We start from the raw sequence: 26,312 nt of genomic DNA on the forward strand, positions 1-26,312 counted from the left end.
CTGCGGAGGGTCCACGCCAACAGGACTGGAGGGGAGCAGACAGTACAGGGAGGGACTCGGAGGAGGAGCAAGGAATCCGGCGGGAAGGGCCGAGGAACGCTTATTCTGGTAAGGGCTCAGGACCACGGACAGGGCCCAGGGTTGGCCTATTTGTCTTCATTTTCATCTACAAATAAAAGCAGGGATTTCCAACCAAAGTGTGGATCCTCCCGGGAAGCAGCTGTGGGACTCACTCCCACGAGCACCAGACCCGGAGAGAGCTCCCGGGGTTTGAAATCGAGGCCGGGAGGCTGCGGCCTCCTCTGAGGCAGGGAAGGCGCTCGGTGACTGTGGCGACGGGCCCGTGCTTCCGTGGGCTCTCTGCACGGAGCTTCGTCCCCCTTTTCACGAGGCCAATCCGGGCCACGGCACACAGCCTCCTCTTCCAGTTCCCCGAACCCCAGCCTCCTGCCTCCTGAACCTCTTACATACCGTTCAACGTTCACGTCTGTAACACAGCCCCTTCTCCCACCCCTGGCCACGCCCCCTCCCACACGCCCCTCACGCCCGGCCAACTCCAACCCACCCTGCAGAGCCCCTCCTCCGGTGCCCGTTTCTCCTCCAGGAGTCCCCCCATCTCCTTTCCCCGCTCAGCCTGTGGCCCAGCTACGCCTCCGCGCTGAGCCCACGTGTGCGGGTTAGCCTTGGCCTCCGTTATGGGTGGGTTCCTCGCTGTGTCAGTGGCATTGGAAGTGAGGCCTTGAGCAAGCCGAGGGCTTTGCCTTGGGCTGTTCGACAGGAGCGAGCAGGTCAGACACATGCACGCTCCGCCAGCCCACGCCTCGCCCGGACGCCTGGCCTGCCGCCAGCGCGGGGCTGTGCCTCTGCAGGAACACGGAGGTTTGTCTCAGGGACTCCAGGACAGGCTGCTGCTGGCCTGGACTCTGTGTGCGCCCAGAAAACTTTGTCTCTCAGAAGGTAATGGTGCCTGAGAAGTGTTTCCAACGACGTGTGTCATCAGAGACTAAACTGCTTCCTGAATGAAAACAATTAGCCCGCTAATGAACCAGCTACTGTCACTGTTACCTTCACTCGAAGGAACCAGTTACCAGTTAAACGTGCGCTGCTAATTGCTCGTTGAGGAACGCCATTTTCAATCACTCTCTTTGCCTAAAACCTCCCGCCAGTAAAACTCGGGGCCTCTGCCGAGACGCGGACGCAGCACCACGCATGCTTACCGGGAGGGGCTGCGGGCTGGGCGACCGAGCGCAGGCACTGACATGGGGGGGGGGGGGCACTCTTGTCCCCACAGGCCGATTGGGGTGAAAGAGTGTGGATGGGGCACACTGGGAGAGTGATTTCGGGCTGCTCCGCCCTGAGACCCGCCCCCCCACAGCATGGGAACCTGGGAACCAAAGGGGGCCCCGGGGGTCTCTGCTCTGCGGATGCGGCTGAGAGGCACAGGCATCGCCCGCAAACCCACACCGGCACTGAGTGCTCCGGGCCGGCGAGGGGCCTGTGCGCGGGGTCTGCTGGTGAGCAGACCGCCCCGAGTGAGTCCCACAGATCGCCCAGCGCGCCCAGGGGCCTCGCCTGCCCCTCGGTTCACTCCTGCAAACCGAGAGGGTGTCCGTCCCCCTGCGGCGAGGGGCAGGGCAGGGGCTCCGAGGCGCCCGCCTCCCCGTGGGGCGCAGCCGCCCTGTGGGCCGCGTGCTGGCAGGGGCGTGGCGCCGTGGCGCCCGTCTCAGCCCTCGGCGGACGGCGCACCCACGCCGACGCGGAGACAAAAGCACTTAGCGAGCGTCACACCGCGTCCAGACGGCGGGCCTGACTCATCGCTCACGGCGCTGCCGGCCACGAGGGCCCCAAGAGATGGCCCAGCCCATGAGGGCGGAAGCCGATCCGAGCTCCACCCGGTGCGGCTCCCCCCGCGTGACAGCCGGGAGGAGACAGAACAGCAGCAATCAGACCTGGAGCTCGGCTCCCAGCTGCCTGTGACTCAGCTCCGCGCTGCTTCCTGTCCTCCCGGACAGCCGAGCGGGCCACGGAGGAGCCTGATGGTCACAGGCACAAGTACGCAAGTTGGTTCCACACAGGCTGTAGGAACCTGGGCACATTGTCAATAAGAGCCAGGTCATCGGCAAGGTCAGAGCTGGCGAGCCCAGCGGAGAGCAGGGCACCCGTCACCCCGTCACCCCGTCAGCCGCCTGAGGCCCGGAGGGGAGGACCAGCTGGCCCGTGAGCCCAGTCCCACCGCCAGCGCGCCCATCGGGGCCAGCGCGCCCATCGGGCCAGCGCGCCCATCGGGGCCAGCGCACCCGGGGATCGGGTCCCTGGAAAGGTGCTCTTTGAAATGACTCAGGAGGCCTGGCCGCCTCCGTTTCCCCGAGGAGCAGAGAGGGAAGCAGCCCTCCCAGCGAGACGGCAGGAGGGACTGGCCGGGAGCCCACCAGGGGTGATGCCTTAGTGCCTCGGGGAGAGGGTGGGGTCTATTTCACACGCCCGCCCAGGCCCCCATCCAGCTGCCTCCTGGGCGCCCGCGAACCAAGTCCCCGCAGAGGCCAGCGAGTGGCACTAAGGGCAGCCGTGCCGGGCGTCGTGTGAGCGGCTCCACCGGGCTCCGGCTCAGCCACCCGCCGAAGGGCAGCGGCGAGGACAGGAGCCGGGCTCAGGTTATTCAGCCGACACGGGTCACGTGGCCGCAGACCGGGTGGCACGGAGCTCGCAGTGGGAACTCTGTGTGCGCGTTCAGACTGAGCGGAGGGTGGACGGCCTGCAGACCCGGCCGCTGGGCACCGCCCTCCGGCGGTCCAAAAGCCAGTGGACAGGCACAGCTCACGACCTCCGGTCCCCACGGGGCGCGGCTGAGCCTCGGGGTCACTGCATCTCCCGACCGGCCTGTCCCGCCCCGTGTGCCGCTGCCTGGAAGGAATTCTGAACGACCCCTTTCCTGCAGCCTCGACGCGGCCTCAGACTCGGCGTTCTCACGTCCACGCTCCCATGGACAACGCTGGGCACCACGGCTCCCCGTGACCCAGGAGGCCACACACCCACTGTCCCCACGGCTCCCCCTGACCCCAGTGAGGCCTAGAGCCGCTCAGGTCAGCCGCACACCCCACTGTTCCCTGGCTCTGGCTCTCTCTGCCTCCGTTTCTCCCCCAGGACGCACCCTCCCTACAGCGCCCAGCTCTGTCTCCACCTGCGGCCCCTCCGTCTGCAGGCGGCCCAGGCACCGCCACGTGGAGCAGCCCCTGACCCTGAGCCCTCCTGCTGCCTGGGCTGTGCCCGCCGGGCACTCACGCCTGAGCCCCCTGAGCCCTTACACCGAGCCCCCCAGTCCTCACACCTGTGCTATTAAAACACAGGCCACTCCTCTTTAAAAAGCCCGAGCAGCCCTGGCCGGTGTGGCTCAGTGGATAGAGCGTTGGCCTGTGGACTGAAGGGTCGTGGGTTCTATTCCAGTCAAGGGCACAGGCCCGGGTTTCGGGCTGGATCCCCAGTAGGGAGCGTGCAGGAGGCAGCCAATCAATGATTCCGGCCAATCATTGATGTTTTTCTCTCCCTCTCCCCCTCTCCCTTCCTCTGTGAGATCATATTTTAAAAAGTAAAATAAAAAGGCCACGCACACCCAGGTAAGACCTCCACCGCCCCTGCCCCGGAGCCTGTAATGAAATGCGTGTAGTTACCTCCTCCGCGGCCGCCTCTGCGTCCGCCTCTGCGTCCGCATCCGTGGTGGGCGCGGGGTCCAGGGCCATGTCCTCCTCGGGCGTCTGGGGAAAGGCACACAGGACGGCGTCAGCAGGTGGGTGATGGCGGGCCGGTGCCGATCCAGAGGCTCACCACACCCGTCAGCACGGAGAACGTGGCCGCCCGCGCCCTCCCGGACCCGAGCTCCCTGCACCTGCTCCGTGCACCCTCCCGGACAGGCCGCGGGGCAGGCAGCGATCGGTCAGAGCGGTGGTCCTCAACCTTCCTAACGCCGCCCTTTAGCAGCTCCTCAGGTTGTGGTGGCCCCAGCCACATTATTGTTGTGCTACTTCGTAGTTGTGACTTTGCTGCTCTTCTGGACCGTCATGTAAATGTCTGACATGCAGGATGTCTTAGGCAACCCCTGGGGAAGGGTCGTTCGAGCCCCAAAGGGGTCACGACCCCCAGGAGGAGAGCCGCTGGGTTAGAGCCACGAGTGCACCTGACCAGACTGGCCAATCGGGCGCAGCACCCACCAGGCTCGACGGGAGCAGCCGGGGGCGTGGGGCACCGGGCGACAGGGCGGCCCCAGCGGCTCCGCTCCGAGGAGGACGGAGTGAGTCTGGGGAGGACTTCCGAGGGGCGGTCTCTGCTCGCTGCTCAGGGTCTCAGGCTGTCGCGGGCCAAGCCTCGGTTTCCCCATTGTGCAGTCAGGGCCGCAGCAGCGCCGGCTCCGATGGGAGCCTCTCCCTCGGCCGGCGCCGTCCACAGGAGGCAGGCTCGGCACGGCTGCGCTCCCCGCTCTGCGGAAACCCCCTGTGCCCCGCTACCCGGGGGCCTGGCCCCAAACCATAGTGAACACAAACTGGTAACTCCTCCTCCACAGCAGGATCCTCCTTCAGCGTGAAATCGTGTCGTTTGGCTGTCTTAGCGCAGGGAGCACGCACTCGTGCCTGCATGAAGCATTTAGCACGGGGAGAATTAACGTGTGGGCCTGTGGGGGATGGGGAACAAGGGAGCATCAGGGCCTGGGTTTGTGCAGATTCAGCCAGTGACGGAAGTCAGCCGTTCTCCCACGCAGGGGCGCGGCTGCCGGCAGCACCGGCCCCAGGGAATCCGGTCGGTCTGTCGGTCACTCTGGGAACTCCTCCTCCAGGAAGTGGGTCTGCGGGCCGTCTGTGATGCACCCTGAGCACAGTGCCTCTGTTCCCCCCCTTACCCCCCCAGCGCTGGCCCGAGGCAGCTGATCTGGATGTTCTGCCCATACCCCGAATCTCCCGCCCCCTCAGTCCCCCTCGGCCCCCCTCAGGCCTCCGTGAGGGCCAGGCACTGGGAGCCCCACTGTGCAGGCTGCTCTGCTCCCCTTCCCTGTAGCCGGCGGAGTTTCCTCCCTCGGGGCCACTTGTTGAAGGAAAACCCGGGATGCGGTAACCCGGCAACGAGGGGAGGCAGGCTGAGCGGGTGCCGAGCAGCGCCTCCTCCCATTCATTCGTCCATAAACAAGTCTGCACCCGCTCCGTGCTGTGAGCGTGTGTACACACTCACACGGAGTTCGCGTGTGTGTCTGTGTGCACATGCATGTTTATAACAGCGTGCACCTCCATGCACGTGAGGTGCCCAGGTCCCTGCGCAGACGGCCCGCGGTCCACGGTCCACTCCCCCGAGCTGCGGCAGGTCCCCGGACTGAGGAGTGCCCCCCCGCACGCACCTCACTCTCCATGGGCTCCACCTCGATCCTCTTCCATAGCTCCAGCAGCTGTGCGATCGGCATGCCGGCAAACTTTCCCTCCGGCCGCGCTGACGGGCGGGAGGAGACGGGGGCCGGGCCGGAGGGCCCGGGACGTCAGCGCTGACGGCGGAGGGGCCCGCAGGCCAGGCCGGGGTGGGCAGGGAGCCCAGTCCTCAATATGGCTGAGAGCGGGCGTGCCTCCCGCCACCCAGGCTCCCAGCCGCAGCCGCTGCTGCTCCCGGCTCCCGGCTCCCGGCTCCCGGCCTCTCCAGCTGCAGGAGAAGGAGCCGCAGCTGGAGACCCAGCCACGACCTGGTGAGAGCACGCGAGCTGTCAGCATCCGGTCACCCCCCCCCCCCCCATCGCCTCCCCCTACTATTTACCTTACTTGGCTCGGAGGGAGGGGTGAGAGTTGGGTCTGAGGATGCTGCTGCCATGGAAACTGCCTAGCAACCAAGGGCTGGGGGAGGGGCGGGAAGAGGGAGGGGCCCTGCCGCAGGCTCTGCCCTTCTCCCTTCCGGCGTGCACGCACACGCATACGCACACACATAAGCGCACGCGCGCGCACACACACACACACACACACACACATTCTCACCCACACACACTCTTACACGCTCACACACAAACATGCATGCTTCACACAACACATGCACAACACACACATTTATGCACACCCATTCACACACTCATCCACACACGTGTGCATAGACATTCACACACACACACACACACACACACACCCTCCCTTCCTTTGCCAAGGGCCTCCCTGAGCCGGCAGGACCCCGTTAGCCGGTCAGGAGGGGCAGGCAGGAAGGACGCGGCCAGGGGCCCTGGAGGGGCTCCCTGTGCCCCCATCGCAGCTGAGGGCGGCCGCAGCGGCTCTGCCCCCAGAAGCCAAGCCTCAGTCAGCGCCGGCGGAGAGGCCCGAGGCCGGGGGAGAGGCGTGGGGTCGGCGGGGGCTCTTCCCCAGGAGCCGAATGCCGGCGGAGCTCGGCCCTCGGGCAGGTGCCGGGCCACAGAGCCGCCTCGGAGAGCCTGCGGACAGGCGGTGCGGTGGACTCTGCCCGCTCCCCGTCTGCGAGGCAGGACCAGCCTTGGGGGAAGGATCTCCACGTTCCCCAGGGCCCGTGGGCTGTCGGCTTCCTCACTCACTTCCCACCCACGTGGCTCACACCCATCCACAGGTGAGCGCCCCCCACGGGCCCAGGCGGCAGGCAGGCCGGGCCGCCTCACGGGGACGCCCTCGGGTCTGACGGGGCCACTCAGAGCACCGCCTTCTGGGGAAACTCCCTGCTTTTCTCTTCTGTCTCTTGTCTTCTTCCTCACCCCGCCGGCCTCAGAGTGGGCGGCCATGCAGACCTCCCGCCCCCAGAGCGCCCTGAGCTCCGTCCTCCGGGGGCAGTGCTCACTAACAGCCTCCTGCTCCTCCGCCGCTCTCTCGGAGCAAAACATCGCTTCCTGCCTCTGACCTCGTCCATCCCCTCTTTCCATAAAATCACCGAGAGTCTGCCCTGGCGGGTGCGGCTCAGTGGATGGAGCATCCGCCTGCGGACTGAAGGGTCCCGGTTCGATTCCGGTCAAGGGCATGTGCCTTGGTTTCGGGCACATCCCCAGTTGGGTGTGTGCAGGAGGCGGCTGATCAATGTTTCTCTCCCATTGATGTTTCTACTCTCTATTCCTCTCCCTTCCTCTCTAAAAAAAATTAATAAAAATATATATTTTTAAAATCATTGAGAAATCTAGTTTATTAGCAAAAACAAAACAAAACAAACACACACACAAAAAAAAAACCCCACTAAATTTAAAAAATAGCCAGAATCCCAGAATCTTTGTATTTAGAGCAAAAACAAACAGAAATGAGAGCGGACTCCGCAGGAGAGTCCCCTGGAGCTGATTTGAGGGCGTCCCTGTGGGGCGGATGTGAGCAGAGGGGCCGTGGCCGGCACAGGTCCCAGGGGGAGGCCCAGCGCCCGTGAGGCCACGACAGAAAGCGGGTCCCTCCCCCGGCGACCTTTCCCCCTGGCTTATCACAGACATGGGTTTGGGTAGAAACATCCACGATGAGAGGGAATCATGGATCCCTGCCTCCTGCACGCCCCCCACTGTGGATGGAGCCCACCACCCGGGCATGCGCCCTGGCCGGGAATCAAATTGCGACCTCCTGGTTCCTAGGTTGACGCTCAGCCTGAGCCCCGCCCGCTGGGCTATAGTTGTCATTTCTCAAGATGAGGCCCCTCCGGAGAGGGGTGGTCCCGTTCAGTGTAACCGGCGTCCTACCGGGCGGCCAGCCATGCCCACCCTGGGCCCTCAGCCCCCGCCGCCAGAGGGACGCCCTGTGGTTTCTGGCTCCGCACCATTCCTGGTGCTTTGCTGGGGCCGCTGCAGGACCAGGAGGGGGAGCAGGGAGCTGAGGAGAGAGAGGGGGAGGGGGAGCTGAGGAGGGGGAGGGGCAGGGGGAGCTGAGGAGGGGGAGGGGCAAGGGAAGTGAGGAGGGGGAGGGGGGAGGGGAGCTGAGGACGGGGAGGGGCAGGGGGAGCTGAGGAGGGGGAGGGGGAGCTGACGGGGAGGGGGAGTTGGGGACGGGGAGGGGAGCTGAGGACGGGGAGGGGGAGCTGACGGGGAGGGGGAGCTGGGGACGGGGAGGGGAGCTGAGGACGGGGAGGGGCAGGGGGAGCTGAGGACGGGGAGGGGGAGGTGGGGACGGCCTGGGCGGGGCAGAATAGAGGGCCTGGGCGGCGGACTCCCGCGGAGAGGCTGCGTGGAGACCCCGTCTGCAGGTGCCAGGCTCCGGCCGCACCGAGTCAGCCGGCCACGGTGACACTGCAGGCGCCATAGCGGGGCCAGGAACCGCCGCCCAGGAGCCCAGGCAGCCCGGTTGGAAAGACACTGAGGTGACTGCACCGCACGCCCATCCTCGTGTCCACTGAAGCCCACTTCCTCCAGCGCGGCCGGCCGGCCGAGCGCACCTGCGGCTGCTTCCGAGGGCTGCTCAGCGAGAGGCTGGAGCGGTGAGGCTGTGCGCGAGGAGGTCCCCGCGAGGGCTGTGAGGGAGGAGCTAACCCTAACCCTGCCAGCCAGGCCCCCGCGGGCGGGAAGGGTCTCCCTCTGGGGAAAAACAGCCCAGCAAATGCCATCAGTTCTACAGGCCTGAGCCTCAGGCTGGAGACAGGACACACGCACGTGCTCACACACACAAGCACACACTCGCACATGCATACACGCACACACACGTATGTACACACACCCACACACGCACCCATACACGCACGCACCCTTCAGGAGTGAGGATGTGAAATCTCTCCAGCTTCCTGCTCCAGCGCCCCCAGAGCTCAGCACCTCGGGCAGGAAGCTCCCGGGACACGGCCTCCTGGCCTCCGGACCGCGGAGGCAGGACCGGCGGGCCTTTCCCGGCGCGGCTCCCGGGCAGCAGCTGTCACCGGACCTCTGCCGGTTCATCTCACCCAGCCTCCGCCAGACCCGTTTGTTCCCAGATTCCCCTCCGCCTCCCGAAAGCTGACCACAGCTGCTGCCCAGTACCACGCCCACAGCAGCAGCCGGGCCGGCCCAGCCCAGCGTGTCCCACCCGCTGGGCCTCGTCCCAAAGGCACCCACATCCTGTGGGCAGGGGCTGCCACTGGAATCCACGTGGTGACCACGGCCTTCAGGAAAGAGGTGGAGCCCGGCCAGCGTGGCTCCGTGGTTGAGCCTTGACCTAGGAACCAGGTCGCGATTCGAGTCCTGGACCGGGCATGTGCCGGGATTGTGGGCCCGGTCCCCGGTGTGGGGCGGGCAGGAGGCAGCCGATCCCGGATTCTCTCTCATTGCTGATGTTTCTGTCCTTCCTCTCTGACATCAATAAACATATATATTTTTAAACATGGAAAGATACCCCATGGATAATAAATGAACAAACAGGACTGGCCCCCCGGCAGCGACGCCATCGCCGTGCCCGCGGGTCTCGGAGGGCGCTGATGTTCCTCTCGTGGGCCCGGTGACAGGGGAGCGGCAGGCCCAGGTGCAGCGTCAGTTAACACCCGACCAGCGCTGGCCCCGCCGCCTGGGCGGGCAGGATATTTGTAGGACCGTGGCCACGGACCTGACCCCACAGAGCCCCGACCTGACCCCCCTCCCGACCCCCCGAAGCCCGGCCTGATCCCCCTCCCGACCCCCCGAAGCCCGGCCTGACCCCCCTCCCCACCCCCCGGAGCCCGGCCTGACCCCCTCCCCACCCCCCGGAACCTGGCCTGACCCCCCTCCCCACCCCCCGGAGCCCGGCCTGACCCCCTCCCCACCCCCCGGAGCCCGGCCTGACCCCCCTCCCCACCCCCCGGAGCCCGGCCAGGACGAGGAGAGCAGAGACACCTCTGGGCGGCCGCTCGGCTCCTGTGGGTGGAGCTCCCTCCCGGGAGACGGGCGTGTGGGCGTGTGAGACGGGCCGCAGCCTCCATCGCTCCGCTGTCGCTTTTCTTTGGAAACAGCCTTTGTCTCGCGTCTGAACGCTGCCTTCCCTCAGCGTGCCCACGGCCCAGCGCCGCGCCTCCTGCCCCCGCAGAGCCAGGCGCCCTCTGGTGGCGTGGACGGCGCTCCTCGGCCTGGCCCGTGGCAGCTCCTGGCTCGCCCCTCAGAAAGGCTCCGAACGAAGGACCGGGCTTCTCGGGCTCCAGAGCCGGCCGGGTGCGCGGTGGCCGACGGGACCGGCCCGGCCGGACTCTGCCCTCGGGGCCCGGGTCTGGCCGGTGCCCCCGGAGTCGGGTTGTTCACGGGAAGACGGGACCTGGTGCCCTGACCTCCCTGCACCAGCTCCCCTCCCGGACCCACAGGGGCCCAGCCTGCCGTGCCCTGCCCGAGCCGGGACCATCTCCCCGAAACAAGGGGCCCCACCCCACGGGGGACGGCGGCAGGCGGGCGGGCGAGGGGAGCTGTCCTCTGACCTCGCACCCCCGCCCCTCCCCCCCGGAGGCCAGTGCGGGCTCTGCTGAGACGCCCTCTGCGAATGGTCCCCTTGCCTCCCGGTCGCCCTGTCCCGGTCTGACTCTTCGTGTCCTCGGGTGAGACAGCTGGTGGAAGCTGCTCCCGCAGGAGCCGGCAGGCCTGCCCGTCACTCCCCAGGCCCGGTGCAGAGCGGTGTGCCGAGCCCTGTCCCCGCGCCAGCACGGTGCATGGCCCACGCCCGGCATAACACCACGGTGCCGCTGGCCCTCGGAGCCCCGGGCCTCACACAGGAAGGGGTAGGAAACCCCGTGCCTGGTGGGTGTTTAATCCTCACTCAGAGGCGAGGATCCTTTCTCCATTGGCTGTTGGAGAGGAGAGCATGCGGGAGCGGGGAGAGGGGAACATCGATGTGTGAGAGACACATGATTGTTTGCCCCACGATTGCCTGCCCTCGGTGGGGACTGAACCCGAGACCCTGTGGTCCGTGGGCCGTTGCTCTAACCACTGAGCACACGGCCGGGGCGCCACACGGTTGTTAAATGTGAAGCCACGGGCCTGGGTCTCACGGCCCCTCCCTCCGGCTGAGGCCTGGGTCGGCCGGGACGGGCTGCGGTGCAGGACGGAGGGGCGGGGGGTTGGGGGGAAGCCAGGGGAGCGAGCTGAGCCGCCCCCTCTGCAGGCTCAGGACTCACAGCTCGGTCCTGTCTGCCTCCCGCCCCCTGTGCACAGCCCTGACCGGGAGGGGAGGGAGGAGGGGGAGGGGGCCCAGCAGGGGGTCCGTGGAGCTGACGCTGCCCCCGCCCTGGCCACGCGGACGCCCACGCGGAGCAGGGACAGCTGGCCTGACCCCGGGCGCTCGGCTTTGTGCACATCCAAGGCCGCCCGGGCTGAAACCATGGCGACAGCGAGACCGGGCAGCCGCTCCTCAGGGAATGGAAGGGGCCGACAGAGGGGGACACGTGGGTCCCAGCAACGAGGGGACCTGCTTCCCGGGGCCTCCCCCTGCTCAGCACGGTGCACGGCCCGGCCCACTGCCCCTCAGAGGACCTGCACGCCCCTCCGGCGGCACCGAGCACGGGGCTCACCCCCCCCCCCCCCCCCCCCGTCCCCTCCGGCGGCACCGAGCACCGGGCTCACCCCGTCACCTCTGAAGGCACCGAGCACCGGGATCACCCCGCCCTGTCCCCTCCGGTGGCACCGAGCACCGGGCTCACACCGCCCTGTCCCCTCCGGTGGCACCGAGCACCGGGATCACCCCGCCCCGTCCCCTCCGAGCACCGAGCACCAGGCTTACACCACCCTGTCCTCTCTGAGCACCGAGCACCGGGATCACCCCGCCCCGTCCCCTCTGGTAGCACCGAGCACCGGGCTTACCCCACCCCGTCCCCTCCGGGCACCGAGCACCGGGCTCACCCCGTCCCCTCTGGCAGCACCGAGCACCGGGCTCACCCCATCCCCTCCGAAGGCACCGAGCACCAGGCTCACACCACCCAGCACACGGCTGCCTGGTGCAAAGCCTCGGGGTGGAGTGCCCCTCCCCGGAGTGCCCCTCCCCGCTCTCTGCAGGGGCCCGGCCCACAGCAGAGGGTGGTAACGGCTCAGCCCCCAGCGGAGGGGGCTGCTGGCTGTGGGCAGGAAGTGGCTCGGAGGCACCACTGTGGGCACAGAAGGGGGCATGGCCCTGAGGCAGAGGCTGCTGCTCCTTCAGCCTCGCTCGCCTTCCGGCCTTCACGGCGGCAGCACAGGGACAGGAAGTGGGCCCAGCTGGTGCTTGCACAGGTTCTGACGCGTTTCCAACGCCCGCAGCCTCGCTGGGCCCTGAGCAGGCGCTGAGCACCCGTCAGTCCCCAGGCGCCAGGGCAGGGTCCGAGCAGGCTCGCCGTGGGAATTAATAAGATCCGGTGTGAAGCACCGGGTAGGACGCAGGCCCCTGTACGCTGTGATTCACATGGAACGCAGTGTGGCCGTGCACCGGAACCCCAGCTGGGATGAGCGCCTGCAGGGAGGGCCGCTTGTCCCGAGTCCGACGCAGACAGGAGGAGGAGGACAGGCGTGAGGGAGCCTGGTCCACGCGGGAACGGCCGGGGCTTCCCGATGGCGCCGGGCGGGCGGCCGGCCAGCTGCCGCCGTTTGGTTCCTGTGTTCCGGGGAGACCGTTTGGGGCGGGAACAGCCTCTGTGGGGGGACGGAGCCCGGCCAACAGGAGCTGAGTGGGAGCCTGATCAAACCGTACCTGAAGGCGATTCTCAATTACTCGGGCCTATAATACCCCTTCTTTTTGTATTTTTAAAAATCTTTATTGCTGAAAGCACTGCATAGGTCCTCCTGTACCCCACTGACCCCCTCCAGCCCGCCCCGCCCCTGCCCTATTGTCCATGACCACGGGTTATGCACGTGCGCACACAAGGTCTTTGGTTGATCACCTTTCACCCACCTGCCCTCCCCCGCCTTCCCTCTGAGATTCTGTCTGTTCCATGCTCCCATGCCTCTGGATCTAGTTTGTCCATTGATTTTGTTCATTAGATTTCACCATAAATGAGATCATGTGACACTTGTCTTTCTCTGACTGGCTTATTTCACTTAGCACGATACTCTCCAGGCCCCTCCAAGCTGTCTCAAAGGGCGAGAGATCCTTCTTTATTGCTGTGCAGTATTCCGTGGTGTGAACGGCTTTTTATCCACTCGCCTATGGTGGGCCTGGGCTGTTTCCAGATCTTAGCTCCCGTCCATGGTGCTGCTATGAGCACAGGGTGCATACAGTCTTCTGATGGTGCTTCGGGTCTCTTAAGATACAGCCCTAGAGGTGGGATCCCTGGTTAGGATGGCAGTTCCGTATTTAGTTTTTTGGGGAAACTCCATACTGCCCTCCTCAGTGGCTGCATCAGCCTGCATTCCCACCAGCAGGGCACAGGGCTCCTTTCACGTGTAAAGACACCTCCCATGTTTTGTCACTCATGACTATAAGGACCCATGTGACAAGCACGTGTGTGGATCCTGTTTCCGGGAACATACGTGTTTGAGTCCACTTTGGGGAAACGCATTGAAAGGCGGAGGGACCGCTGTGGGTGTGATCACAGATCATCGTCACCAGCTCCAGGCCCTCTGGCTGGTGCCTTCCCGCGAGTCCTCCCTCCTCAGGGAGTGTCCCCCCCGCCCAGACCCCACGGCCCAGGGGGCCTTCAGCAGCGTTAACCCTGCCCATCACCTGGAACGGGAGCCGCTGCCCACCCAGCACCTGCTGCCTCCCACCCCACCCCCACCCCCCGCTCCGGCTGCGGCCCCTCCCGTCCACTCTGACCCGCAGCCCACTCGGGAGACACCAGGCACCTTTCCAGCACCTGCTAGCCCAGCGGCTGTGCCGGGCACTGCGGCCGCTCGAGCAGTGACATCTGGGGGGGCCCAGAACGTACCCCGACGATCCAGAGAGCAGAGCAGGTGGCACGGGCCCACCCAGGCCAGCCAGCCCGGTCACCACGTGCTGGGACACGGGCCCGCGCCCTGCAGCCCCCCGGACCGCGGGGCGACCTGGGAGAGGAGAGGGCCCCCCCACGATCCAGGCACCTCGTTCCGATGCGGGTGCCTGGCAGCGGGTCCCGAGGGCCGGCCACATTGGACCCAGGTTTCCAAGGACTGACTGGCCTATGACCCGGAGGCCCAGGCTTCTGACAGAGGAGGGCCTGAGTGCCTGACCTTCGGGTTAGAGAGCAGGGCAGCGCCGCGCCCGCCGGGAGCCGCCTGGCACCTGTGACCACACCGGTCCCTCTGAGGGCGAGACTGCAGCCCTCGGACCCGCGCCCGCGCCTGTGCCCGGCCCCGAGGGACGCTGCGGGGACGTGTGGCCACCTCTGGCCTCGGGGACCGGGAACTGTCCGCCCCGAGGTGGCGGGGACGCCCCAGCTTGGGAGCGGGAGCCCAGAGGAGCCCGTGCCGCGGAGGCAGCCCGGAGGGACCGCGGAGGCCATGCCGCAGAGGCAGCCCGGAGGGACCGCGGAGGCCATGCCGCGGAGGCAGCCCGGAGGGACCGCGGAGGCCATGCCGCGGAGGCAGCCCGGAGGGACCGCGGAGGCCTCGGCAGCGGCCACCGCCCCGGCGCCCGGCGGAGACACGCAGAGACCAGAGGGAGAGAACGGCTTTATTCAGGGAGCGGAACCATCCTCCGGGAGTAAAAAGCGAAACCGAATAGCTGAGCCACAGCAGCCACGCGCTTCCCGCCTCCGGACAGCAGGCTGCGGGCCTCTCACCACGAACGCCAGGCCCAGGCGCCTCGGGCCGGCTAGGGGGGCGGCGGGTAGAAGACGGGGCCGTCCTTGCACACCTGCAGGTCCCGGGCGAGGCCGGCCGGCGCCCTCGGCTGCCCGGGCTCCGCGCAGCCCTGCAGCTGCAGGTCCTTGGTGAAGCACAGCTCGATCTGCCCCAGCAGCTGCACCTCCTCGCCCTGCGGAGACGGTCACTCAGTTCTCCTGTGACGGAGCCCGGCCCCCGGGCGGGACCCGGGGCTGACCAGAGGCGGCTCCAGCCCAGACCGCTCCGGGCACCCGTCCCCAGCTGCCGGCACGCCAGGCCTCCCCCAGACACGCCACAGCCCGCGTGTGAACCGGGCCAGGGCCACCGAGTCACAGCAGACATTCCCAGCTCCGATGCCAGCCCACAGGGACCCACCTCCCCTCCCGGGACAGTGCATCCTGGGTAGGAAGGGACCAACACCCTGCCCCAGAGCCTGGAGCCAAAGAACAGGTGGTTTCAACACACACTCACACACATACACACACTCTCACACACACACATACACAAACACACACACACACCACACTCACAGCATATGCCGTGTATACCCCACACAGCACATGCCTGCACCACTCGCGTGCGCACACACACACACAGCAGCACACGGGAACTCCACGTGAGCACTCAGCCCAGCAGTGTGGCCCCCACTGCTCGGCACAGACCGCAGCGCACGGCCCTGACCTGCTCGGGCGGGAGACACTGGATCTTGGGTGGGACTCCGTACAGGCCGGTGAGGGCATCCTTGATGTCTGACACCTGGAATGGAGTGACGTGTCAGAGGGGACGCCCCAGAGGAGCCAGACCTGTGGCCGGGACCCGTGGCAGGACCTCCCTGAGCCCCACGTCAGGCCCCCCTCCGCTCCAGGGGAGTCCGAAACCCCACGGCCTGCACCCCCTCGTCCCCAGGCCCCGTCCTCCCCGCCCCCCCGTGGGGAGGACACAGACCCCGGGCCCAGGCCCCGTCCTCCCCGTCCCCCCGTGGGGAGGACACAGACCTCGTCCCCAGGCCCCGTCCTCCCCGCCCCCCGTGGGGAGGACACAGACCCCGTCCCCAGGCCCCGCCCTCCCCGCCCCCCGTGGGGAGGACACAGACCCCGTCCCCAGGCCCCGTCCTCCCCGCCCCCCCGTGGGGAGGACACAGACCCCGGGCCCAGCCACAGAGCAGTCCGTGGGCAGGGGTGACCCTCTCTGCCTGGCCACGGGGCCCCCACCCCGAACTCCTGCCGGCCCAACCCTCCTCACCCACACTGAGCCCGCCCGGGTTGTGGGCTGGATCCTCAGTGCGGGGCGAGCAGGAGGCAGCCGATCGGTGTTTCTCTCATCAGTGATAACCGTCTGCTGGAGCCGCCCCACGCAGGGAGGGAAGTGGTGGCTCCCTCTGGCCTCACGGCCCAGGCCGGGGGTGTGGGCTGGTGGGCGGGGCCCGGTGGGCGGACGCGGCGGGACGCAGTGGGCAGACGGGGCAGTGACTCACCTGGTAGTAGTTGCCCCCGGACGGGACCACCCCCAGCTTCTGCAGCATGCTGGAAGCAGAGCGAGGACAGGCTGTTAGCCAGGCCCTCTCCTCCTCGTTCTTCTCAGCGTCACTTCCCCTGACCCAGTCCCACGTCCTCCGGCCCCGCTTCCGGGACCGGCAGCCGGCCTGTGAGGACGGCCAGCGTGGCCGAGGCGGCTGCCCCCCCCGCCCCCCGTCACCCCGCACCCCTCCCCCGCACCCAGTGTCCGCGCCCGGAGCGGCGGCCCATGTCCGTGGCCGCAGCCCGTGGCCGAGGCCAGGGCCCGGCAGGCCTGAGGGGGCCGGAGGACGTCTCAGACCCTCACCAGGAGCCCGGGGCCCAGCGGCTCGGCCCCCGCCCTCGGGGACGGGAGGTCACGGCGGGGAGGGGGAGGCGGGCCACGCTACCTGTTGAGCGCCAGCGCCCGGTACAGGTCCAGGGCCTTCCCGAAGTACTTCCTCTCCGAGCCCAGGGCCTCCAGCTGCGCCACGCACGTCCCGTGCTTCTCCCACTCGTGCTTCCTGGAGGGGGCGCCGCCGCTGGGACCTCAGGAGGCCGGGCGCCCCCAGGGGTCCCCACCCTCTCCCGGCACGGGCGCCCCCGGGGGTCCCCGGTCCCCGCCCTCTCCCAGACAGGGCACCCGGCCGGGGTCCCCGATCCTCTCCTGGCACGGGGCGCCCTCAGAGGGTCCCCGGTCCCCACCCTCTCCCAGACGGGGCGCCCTCAGAGGGTCCCCGGTCCCCACCCTCTCCCAGACGGGGCGCCCGGGGGTGGGGTCTCCGCCCTCTCCCGGCACAGGGCGCCATGGGGGGGGGCTGGGGGGGAGGGGGGTTCCCGCCCTCTCCCGGCACCGGGCGCCCGCGGAGGCCTGCGGTGCCCCCCGTTAAAGCACAGGCTCCCCAGCCGCCCGGGTGCTGACCTCCCGCCCCCCACGCCGGGGCGCCACCCGTGAACTCGCGGCCCTGGGGACCCCCTCTCCTCCCAGGAGCACGGGAGGGGGGGCCTGAAGGAAGGCGCTGCCCCCTCGCCGCCCGCCCCCCCCCCCCCAAACAGCGCCCGCAGCCGGCTCCAGAGCGCGGTCCCTCCCAGCGCCCGGCGGTCACTGAGACGCCGGCCTGGCCGGCTCCGCCCACGTTCGGGCGTCCACGTCCGCGGACAGCAGCCCAGCCCGGGGTCGGCCACGGCACAGCGACTGGCGTTCGAGGAAATGGCTACTGACTGTCTCTACGGTGTGGCCAGCGCTTCCACACGCCCCGTCTCACAGCTCCCCAGGCTGTTACCAGAGGGGAGACTGAGGCTCGGAGGGGCCTCCAGGGCACACGCCACAGGGCACTGCCAGGAAGCCCGAGCCCACACTCCAGAGCCACCGGACTTCCCGGTCACACCCTGCGGTGGCACAGACACGGGCCTCCTCCGCGCGCCCGCAGCCACGCCCCCGAGGGAGAGCTCCCCGGACATCAGTGACCGGCCCACAGACGTCACTCTCACCCCGCTCCTGCTCAAAGCTTCTCTCTGCACCCTGGCTCCTGTCCTGAAACCTAGAACTCTTCTCGGTTCCATCAGCCTTATTAGCCCAATTCCCATCAGCGGCAACCTGAACTGCAGGCGACACACGGGGTGAGGAGGAGGGGATGAGGGTATCCTCAGCCCCTAAAACAAACACGAAGCACGTCCAAGGTGCCTTCTTCCAGGTGGTGCGTTAGGAGCTCCCTGACGGAACAGCCTCGTTCCCGTCGCTCAGCCCGTGCCGAAGCGAAGGGTTTGGCTGGCGCGGCCGGAGGACAGAGCCTCAGCGCCCCCTCTCCTCCCCACGGCGCCCCCGCTCGGACCCGGGTCTCTTTCCCTCACACACTGCAAGGCGGCAGCACTTCCCTGAGAACTAGTCCCTCCTGTCTGATCCGGAGAGACGGCTCCTGAGATACGCAAGTTATTTAAACCTCAACAGAGACCGTTTTAAAAGCAAAGCAGTGGCCAAAACCGGCGTGGCTCAGTAGATAGAGCATGCGGACTGACGGGTCCTGGGTTCGATTCCGGTCAAGGGCATGTACCTTGGTTGCAGGCACATCCCCAGTAGGGGGTGTGCAGGAGGCAGCTGGTTGATGCTTCTCTCTCGTTGATGTTTCTAGCTCTCTATCCCTCTCCCTTCCTCTCTGTAAAAAATCAATAAAATATATTTTAAAAAAGCAAAGCAATGAATGAAAGACCCGATGAAAAACGAGTGTCTAACGGAAATCCACTGCCCTCCTCTGCCACTTGCTGGCGAGAGGGAGGCCGACCACAGCTCGGGCTGGACCACGCTCCGCCGCCCGAGCCCACGGTCCCCGGGACACACACCACCCCGTGGCCAAGCCCACGGTCCCCGGGACACACACCACCCTGTGGCCGAGCCCACGGTCCCCGGGACACACACCACCCTGTGGCCGAGCCCACGGTCCCCGGGACACACACCACCCTGTGGCCGAGCCCACGGTCCCTGGGATACACACCACCCCGTGGCTGAGCCCACAGTCCCCGGGACACACACCACCCTGTGGCCGAGCCCACGGTCCCCGGGACACACACCACCCTGTGGCCCGAGCCCACGGTCCCCGGGACCCGCCCGCCCGCGGCTCTCACACGGGTCGCAAGCACTCACCACAGGAAGCTGCTGTTGGGGGACGGGTGCAGCAGGTCGGGCCAGTACATCTTCATGTCCGGCATGAGGTCCTGGTGGAGAACGAAGCTCGGTCCTGCACGGAGGGGCGCTCTGCCCCCCAGTCCTCAGGCCCACAGGGTGCTGCTAATTTCCGGGCCCGGCGGCCTCGGGCGTGGGCAGAGGAGGTGAGGGTGTCCCCGTGGATCTGTGGGAGCGCCATAGGCACCCACGGCACTGAGGTGCCGGCGGCGACCTGGCGAATGCATTCAGGGCACCCCGGCCGGGACAGAACCACGTGAATACCTTAATCTCGTCCAGCTTAAAGGGCCAGGACCGGTTACACATGTCCGCTTTGTCAGCCCTTGAAATGCAAGAACAAGACAGGAGAGGTCAGTCCTGGTGGGACAGCTCTGGAGGACATGAGGAAGCCCTTCGGCTCAGCGCGCAGGGGACCCGGGGGCGGGAGGGGGGCCTGGGAGCCGCAGGCCGTCCCGTCTGCCCCGGCTCCGGCTCAGGGCAGCCTCGCAGCCCCTTCCAGAAAAGAGCCGGTGGGGAGGCTAACAAGAGGCCGGCCTGTGCACACAGCAGGGAGGCTAAGGCACTCGCAGGGGGCGCCAGCCAGGTCTCCGGGAGGGGTTTCCGGTGGGTCCCAGGGACCTGCCCTCTGCTAGCCCGCTCCACAGCCCAGGAGGCCAGCTAGCGGGAGGCCTGCCCCTTTAAGAGGAGGTGAGGCTGAGGAGGTGAGACTGTGCCGAAGGCTCAGAGCCTGGCACGCGGGCAGACCGCTGGGGTGACCGTTCACAGCGCCGAGCCCACGCCCTCCTCCCCGGCGGTGACCCTGTCCCCACGTGTGACTCTGCATCCACTGGCAGCTCAGGCCGTGGGGTCCCCCACCTGCTCCCCAGACTGGCCGTGTGCCCGGCCGCCACAGCTGTCCCGGCCCCTGGCCTCCGCCTCCACCTCCACCGCGGGACGGAGCGTCACCCTGCAGTGACCTCCCCGCTCACAGGCGAGGACCCCGGAGAGCCAGGGTCCCCGACAAGCCCGGGGGAAGGGAGACTGTGGGCCAGATCCCCAAGCCCCCTCTAAGCTGCTTTCTGCTGACCCCGCCCCGAGGGACAGGTGCACAGTGACACCGGGAGGGCCTCCTCTCAGCCGGCAGGGACAGTGTGTGACTCACAGCACACTCCGTGCACACACAGCACAAGGTGAGCTGCACAGAATGCAGGCACAGCCAGGCAGCCCATCTGGGCGGCTGTGAGGTGTCGCTAATACAGATTATGCGTGTGATTTATATTTATATGGTACTTACTGCCCCCAAATGAGAAAATTAAAAATTCAGTAACCCTAACACATCCTCAGAGCCCTTAAATGCATATTTAGCCTAGACCCGTGGTCGGCAAATCGAGGCTCGAGAGCCACATGCGGCTCTTTGGCCCCTGGAGTGTGGCTCTCCCACAAAATGCCACGGCCTGGGCGAGTCTATTCTGAAGAAGTGGCGTTAGAAGAAGTTTAAAAAATGTGGCTCTCCAAAGAAACCTCCATCGTTGTGCTGTTGGTATTGGGCTCTGTGGACCGATGAGTTTGCCGACCCCGGGCCCAGCCTATTCCTGCTCTCTGAGATCAGCACCGGGCAGCAGAACGGGCTCATGTTAGCACGGGAACAACGCTTCCCGGTGAGGACTGATCTACAGAATGAACCCGGGGCCTCCCGGAATGAACCCAACAGCATCCCGGGGGCAGCGCTCGGGACCAGGCGCCCGCGTGGTTCCCGCCGCGAGTACTCGCCACAGCCCGTGGATGGTCCAGTAGTCCGGCGGCTCTCTGCAGCCATGCTCAGTGCTCTGGAAGAAGACAGAGGGCAGTCCGCGCGTTGCCTTCACTGAAATAGACTGAGCACCCTTCCTCTCTTTCGCCACGAGCCAGGGACGGGGCTGGCACAACACAAAACCCACGCAGGGCTCTCCGAAGTGACACGTAAGGGCCGGGGCCCAGGCCAAGAGGCACAGACAGAAAGACCAACCACGGTGACAAGAGCAGGCCGAGGAGGCAGGCCTGCTGTGTTCTGGGAGACACTTGTGTTACAGATATTTGTATGATGTCAGAGAGGAGGGGAGAGGGAGAGAGAAACGTCGATGAGGAGAGAGAATCACTGATCGGGTGCCTCCTGCACGTCCCTGCGGGAATCAGCCTCCAGAACCCAGAGCACCAATGTCGGCTGTCCTGAGCCCCCAGCGGTGGCGCTGCCACAGCCCCAGCCCCAGAGAGGAGACAGCGAGACTTCTTAGGGGAGGCCCTGGTCAGAGGGCCACGAGGCAGACACTCACCTTGCACACGGTCGCAGGCCAGTGGTGGACCATAATCAGCTTCTTCCAGTCATGACTGCCGCTGCTGAGACAAGGAACCATGCTCCTAGAGCTTTCCAGTTACTGAAAAATTAGCCCATCCATCCATCTGTCCATCAATTCATCCATCCATCATCTGCCTATCAATCCATCCATCCACCTACCCACCCACCTATCCACCCATCTGCCCATCTATCCATCCATCCATCCATCCATCTATCTATCCACCCATCTGTCCATCCATCCACCCACCCATCTGTCAATCCATCTATTCATCCATCCATCCATCCATCCATTCATCCGTCTGTCCATCCATCCATCCATCCATCCACCCATATGACCATCCATCCATTCATCTGTCTGTCCATTCATCCATCTGTCCATCTATCTGTCCATCCATCTATCCATCCATCCCATCATCCCACCATCCCACCATCCATCCGAGCCCTCATTCATTAAAGAACAATGAATACCTGCCTCAAGCCAGGCATTTCTGTGGGAAGGAGTTATTGCCCTCAGTGAGGGAGGAGTCCCAGGCACTAAGGTGGGACAGGGGTACTGCCCTCAGTGAGGGGGGAGTCCCAGGCACTAAGCTGGGACAGGGGTACTGCCCTCAGTGAGGGAGGAGTCCCAGGCACTAAGCTGGGACAGGGGTACTGCCCTCAGTGAGGGAGGGGTCCCACCCTCCTGAGACACACAAGCCGAGAGGGAGACCAGGGCCAAGAGAGAAAAGCACCAGCACAGGGTCATGTAGTGCAGGGCAGGGAAGCATGGACCCAAGGGCATGATGGGCGGGGCGGGGGCGGGGCAGGGCGGGGGCGGGCAGGGTGAGGCAGGGCGGGGTTGAACTGGGGCCAGGAAGCCAGGAAGGCCTGGAGCCAGGGAACGGCCACCACGTGCCTCGGTCCTAAGGGCGCTCCCGGGTTAGAGACCCATCGCCTCCTCCCACAGGGAAACCTCAGCACAAAAGGCGCTGAAGCCGCTGGGTGACTGACCTCCCCTCCCCCATCGGGGTGCGGCCTCCCTACTCCCTGAGAGGGGGTGACCTGGGACCAAAGGGGGCCTCTTCAGACCCCTTTTCAGGGGGGAGGGGGTTTTGTGGTGGCGCTGGGGGGCTGGCAGCAGGAAGCTCAACCTCTTTGTCAGGCTCAGCGGACGGACAGACAGACAGACAGACAGACAGCCCAGGAGAAAGCACTCAGGCTACGGGTGGAGATGGGGTTCACGGGAAACAGAGCTGGTCCCCACAGCCGTGCTCGTGGGCAAGGAGTTCCGCTGAGTAATGGACGCGGACGATAGGAAACCTGGTTTCAGTCTGAGATGCTGAGACAGGAGCTCGGCAGGACAGAAAAGCCGGTGTCCACCCGAGTGGCAGCCGGCGGGAGGGGCCGAGCCCTCTCCCCGACGCGGCCCTGTCTCACCGTGGACACAGGCTGCGGGGCCATGGCTCGGCAGCCAGACCATGGATCCGCGTTCCCAGGGAAACAGGAAGCCTCAGGGCGGGGACCACCCCACCTGCAGTCCAGGCGGGGACACGTGGGGGGCCCCCGCCCCTGGGGGGCCAGCCACCCGCCCCGGGCCAGGCGGGACGGGAGAACAGCCCGGACCTGTGCACCCTGCGGGTCTGCGTGGCCTGTGTCCGCCCCCGGCCGCGGGCAGGGCGTGTCGGGAGAGGCAGGTGTGTGACTGGGGGGCACCTACTCCTGCTCGTCTTTAGCCGCATTAGCATTGGCATTGGCATTGCTGATGCCCTTGGCCAGGCAGGGTTCACAGAGTCCGCCCAGCTGCTGCCTCCCCTCACCCCCACCCACGGCCGGGGCAGGCGTGTCTGCCTTACAGGTGAGCAGAGGGCAGCACACAGAGCCCCAGCCCAGCCTCTCCGCCGCCCCCTTAGCCTGGGGCAAACACTAAGGCCGGAGCCCTTCCCAGCACGCTCTCTGGGAAACAGCTGTCTCATAACGCAGAGCGTGTAATTAGAACTCCGGCTGACGAGTTACCCCACCTCTGCACGCCTGCGGCCCGGAACCGCGTCCTCCCATTAGGGCCATCTCACCCACATGGGAACCGTCCCTCATTAGTGCGATCTCACCCAGATAGGAACCGACCCTCATTAGTGCGATCTCACCCGGATAGGAACCAGGTCCCTCCATTAGTGCGATCTCACCCAGATAGGACAGGGTGCCATCCCATCTGCTGCTACTGCTGTCTCCTGCAGCCAGCAGCCCCCACCCTGACTCTCCCTGGGACGGAGCGTAAGGTGAACAGATGTCCCGCTTTTGGCAGGACAGTCCCGATTTTTTTTTAAAAATATATTTTTTATTGATTTTTTACAGAGAGGAAGGGAGAGGGATAGAGAGCTAGAAACATCGATGAGAGAGAAACATCGACCAGCTGCCTCCTGCACACCCCCTATTGGAGATGTGCCTGCAACCAAGGTACATCTGGAATGGAACCTGGGACCTCTCAGTCTGCAGGTCGATGCTCTAACCACTGAGCCAAACTGGTTTTGGCTTTTTTTTTTTTTTTTAATATATTCTATTGATTTTTTTTACAGAGAGGAAGGGAGAAGGATAGAGAGTTAGAAACATCGATGAGAGAGAAATATCAGTCAGCTGCCTCCTGCACACTTGGGATGTGCCTGCAACCAAGTTACATGCTCTTGACGGGAATCGAACCTGGGACCCTTCAGTCCGCAGGCCAACACTCTATGTACTGAGCCAAACCGGTTAGGGCACAGTCCCGATTTTTAATAATTTGTCCCACGGCGTTTTAAAAGTCCCGAAGCGCTGCGGGACGCCGCACAAATTGTTAGAAATCGGGTCTGTCCTGCCAAAAGCGGGACGTCTGGTCACCTTAAGCATGAGGGAGGGAGGGACCCGTCACCCAGGGCGCTGGCGTCCACACCAAAGCTGCGCCGACCGCCTGGGGGGGTGGGGTCAGAGCAGGTACACCCGTCCACCCGGCCCGGCCCCTCCGAGGCTGGACCCCAAGGCGCCCGGGGAACCCACCTCCTCTGGGACCCACCTCTCCGGGAGAGCACCCACCTCCTCCGGGGGAGCACCCACCTCTCCGGGGGAGCACCCACCTCTCCGGGAGAGCACCCACCTCCTCCGGGAGAGCACCCACCTCTCCGGGAGAGCACCCACCTCCTCCGGGAGAACACCCACCTCCTCCGGGAGAGCACCCACCTCCTCTGGAGCCCGCGCGCGCAGCCCAGCCAGAGGGCCAGGCCGAGGGCGCAGAGCAGGGCGCGCCCGGGGGCCGCCGGCTTCATCGCGGAGCCCGGGGTGGAGGGCCCAGGCGGGCCGAAGCTCGGCTTCCAAAGCGCGCGGGGCGGACGGTGCAGCGGCCCTGCGGCCCTGAAACCGGACACGTTTCCTTAGGCGTCAGCGCCGCCCGCGAGGGGCTCCCGCCGCCAGGGTCCCCGCCCGCCGTCCGCCGTCCTCCCGATCCCGCCGCGCCGCTACCCGCTGTCCCGGCTGCTGCCAACAGGCCCGATCGTTTCCGCTCCGGGCCGACCGCGCCGGACCCGCCCACAGGGCACGCCCCTGCCGCCTGCGGGGCACACCGCCCCCCGGCGCCCCACGCCGCGACCCACCCCGACGTGCCCGGCCCCGAGGACACGCCCCCGGCCCCGCGGACTGGTCCCCGGCCTGGAAGACACGCCCCCAACTGCGAGGACACGCCCCCGGCCCGGAGGACTGGTCCCCAGCCCCGAGGACACGCCCCCGGCCCCGCGGACTGGTCCCCGGCCTGGAGGACACGCCCCCAACTGAGAGGACACGCCCCCGGACCGAAGGACTGGTCCCCAGCCCCGAGGACACGCCCCCAGCCGGGGGTGGGGGGACCCTCTCAGCTGGTCTCCTGGGAGAGGCTCTCCTTCCAGCCTGGCCGCCCCCCCAGCAGGAAGGTTGTGGCACTTTCTTTTCTTTTCTTTTTAAAAAAAATATATTTTATTGATTTTTTACAGAGAAGAAGGGAGAGGGAGAGAGAGTAGAAACATCAATGCGAGAGAAACATCCATCAGCTGTCTCCTGCATGCCCCCCACTGAGGATGTGCCCGCAACCAAGGTACATGCCCTTGACCGGAATCGAACCTGGAACCTTTCAGTACACGGGCCGATGCTCTATCCACTGAGCCACACCGGTTAGCGTGTGGCACTTTCTTTTCCCCCAAAATGACATCGCTGGGGGATGGGAGAGGGTGCGGCCCACTGAACTCTGCCTGTCTTGAGGTTCAAGGCCCTGTGCTGTGCGCTGGCTCCCAGCGCCCCACAGAGCTAATGCCACCCCACTCCTCCGCCTCACCCCACCCCTGAGCACTTGGGGTGACGGCTGCTTCCACGTGAATCCTTGTGGTCCCGCCCGGCATCGGGGAGCAGGAAATATTCTCCTCCTACAAGTGGGGGCACTGGAGTCACAGGGCAAACGTGGGGTCAGGTGGGGGATGATGGCAAATACCTGGAAGAGTAACGGCCTAGCATGAGGAGGAGGCAGCAGTGAGACCTGGGAGCCTGGGTGCTGGGGAGAGTGCCCTGGGCTTGGTGGGGGGGGTGCAGAGTCACAGGAACCGGGGAAGCACAGCCGCCCTGCCACGCGGCCTGTGGGCGAGCAGCATCTGCCGGGAATTCGGGAATTCGTCAGAGGCAAACTAAGCAGCAGCCAGCCAGCGACCCCGGGTCAGAGCGGGAACGGTCCTTCTTGGACCTGCCTTCCTGCTCCAGGAGACAGGCCCAGGCCCTCGGGGTCATGACCCGTGAGAGCCCAGGCACAGTGCTTGCTAACTGGGTTCGAGGCCACACCACTGGGGTCTCCAAATGCCCAGCCCTGTCCTGCCAGGGGCTCAGGGGCTGCGGGCTGCTCTGGGCCAGGCTGTCCCTGTGGAGAGCCCAGGGTGCTGGGTGGGAAGGGAGGGGCTGGCACTCCATGTGGGTCCTCTGGGTGTGGATTCAGATTCTCCTGCTCCTACCTGGGTAAGCTGGGGTGCAAACTGCCTTCTCTCAGCCAGGGTTCCTCGTCTGTGGAGCAGGGATGATGCGCTCTAATGGTTTATAGTTGGGACTAGAGATGAGACTAACCCAAGCCCAGCGGCTCTTCCGAGGTGGGAAATAGAGGAATTTCTTTCCTTCACTCTCTGGTGACAAATTTTAAGCCTCAAGGCCAAGGAATCATCTCCAAATCTTTACCCAAATGTCTATGACTTAAACCACTTCCGACCCAGT

General features: G+C 66.0%; 2 protein-coding genes across 5 annotated transcripts in view; both read right to left on the minus strand.

Moving 5' to 3' along the window:
- RPS6KA2 (ribosomal protein S6 kinase A2) overlaps positions 1–5,998 on the minus strand; it is a 68,414-nt gene extending 62,416 nt beyond the window's left edge. The window contains exons 1-2 of one of the 3 annotated variants that reach the window (XM_084890948.1): positions 5,375–5,998; positions 3,666–3,749 (exon numbers count right to left, since the gene is read on the minus strand). In XM_084890948.1, coding sequence (XP_084747074.1) covers positions 3,666–3,749; positions 5,375–5,437 — 147 coding nt within the window. In that variant the 5' untranslated portion in view covers positions 5,438–5,998. The remainder of the gene's footprint in view (positions 1–3,665; positions 3,750–5,374) is intronic. The other 2 variants (XM_084890949.1, XM_084890950.1) reach the window with 2 other exon arrangements.
- An 8,450-nt stretch (positions 5,999–14,448) lies between these two features.
- Positions 14,449–24,620, minus strand: RNASET2 (ribonuclease T2). Of its 2 annotated transcripts, none has more exons than XM_084890959.1 (9): positions 24,279–24,620; positions 21,073–21,136; positions 20,534–20,589; positions 19,049–19,106; positions 18,746–18,816; positions 16,518–16,631; positions 16,089–16,137; positions 15,296–15,370; positions 14,449–14,765 (listed from the first exon to the last, which is right to left on the minus strand). In XM_084890959.1, exons 1-9 carry the CDS (start codon positions 24,362–24,364, stop codon positions 14,604–14,606), a joined length of 735 nt encoding a protein of 244 aa, XP_084747085.1. In that variant the 5' UTR covers positions 24,365–24,620; the 3' UTR covers positions 14,449–14,603. The 2 variants fall into 2 exon arrangements, with proteins under 2 accessions (XP_084747085.1, XP_084747086.1); XM_084890960.1 differs by having other exon boundaries at positions 21,073–21,133; positions 24,279–24,599.
- Between the last annotated feature and the right edge of the window lie 1,692 nt (positions 24,621–26,312).

Source organism: Pipistrellus hanaki (assembly GCF_964339955.1).
Source record: "Pipistrellus hanaki genome assembly, chromosome: 7".
Classification (NCBI taxonomy): domain Eukaryota; kingdom Metazoa; phylum Chordata; class Mammalia; order Chiroptera; family Vespertilionidae; genus Pipistrellus; species Pipistrellus hanaki.

Coding starts and splice junctions, on each gene's coding strand:
- RNASET2 (XM_084890959.1), bottom strand. CDS start 24,364: ATGAAGCCGGCGGCCCCCGGGCGCGCCCTGCTCTGCGCCCTCGGCCTG. Junction 15,371..16,088: donor CCGGGGGCAACTACTACCAG/GTGAGTCACTGC, acceptor ACTCCATTCCAG/GTGTCAGACATCAAGGATGC. Junction 14,766..15,295: donor AGTGTCTCCCGCCCGAGCAG/GTCAGGGCCGTG, acceptor CCGTCTCCGCAG/GGCGAGGAGGTGCAGCTGCT.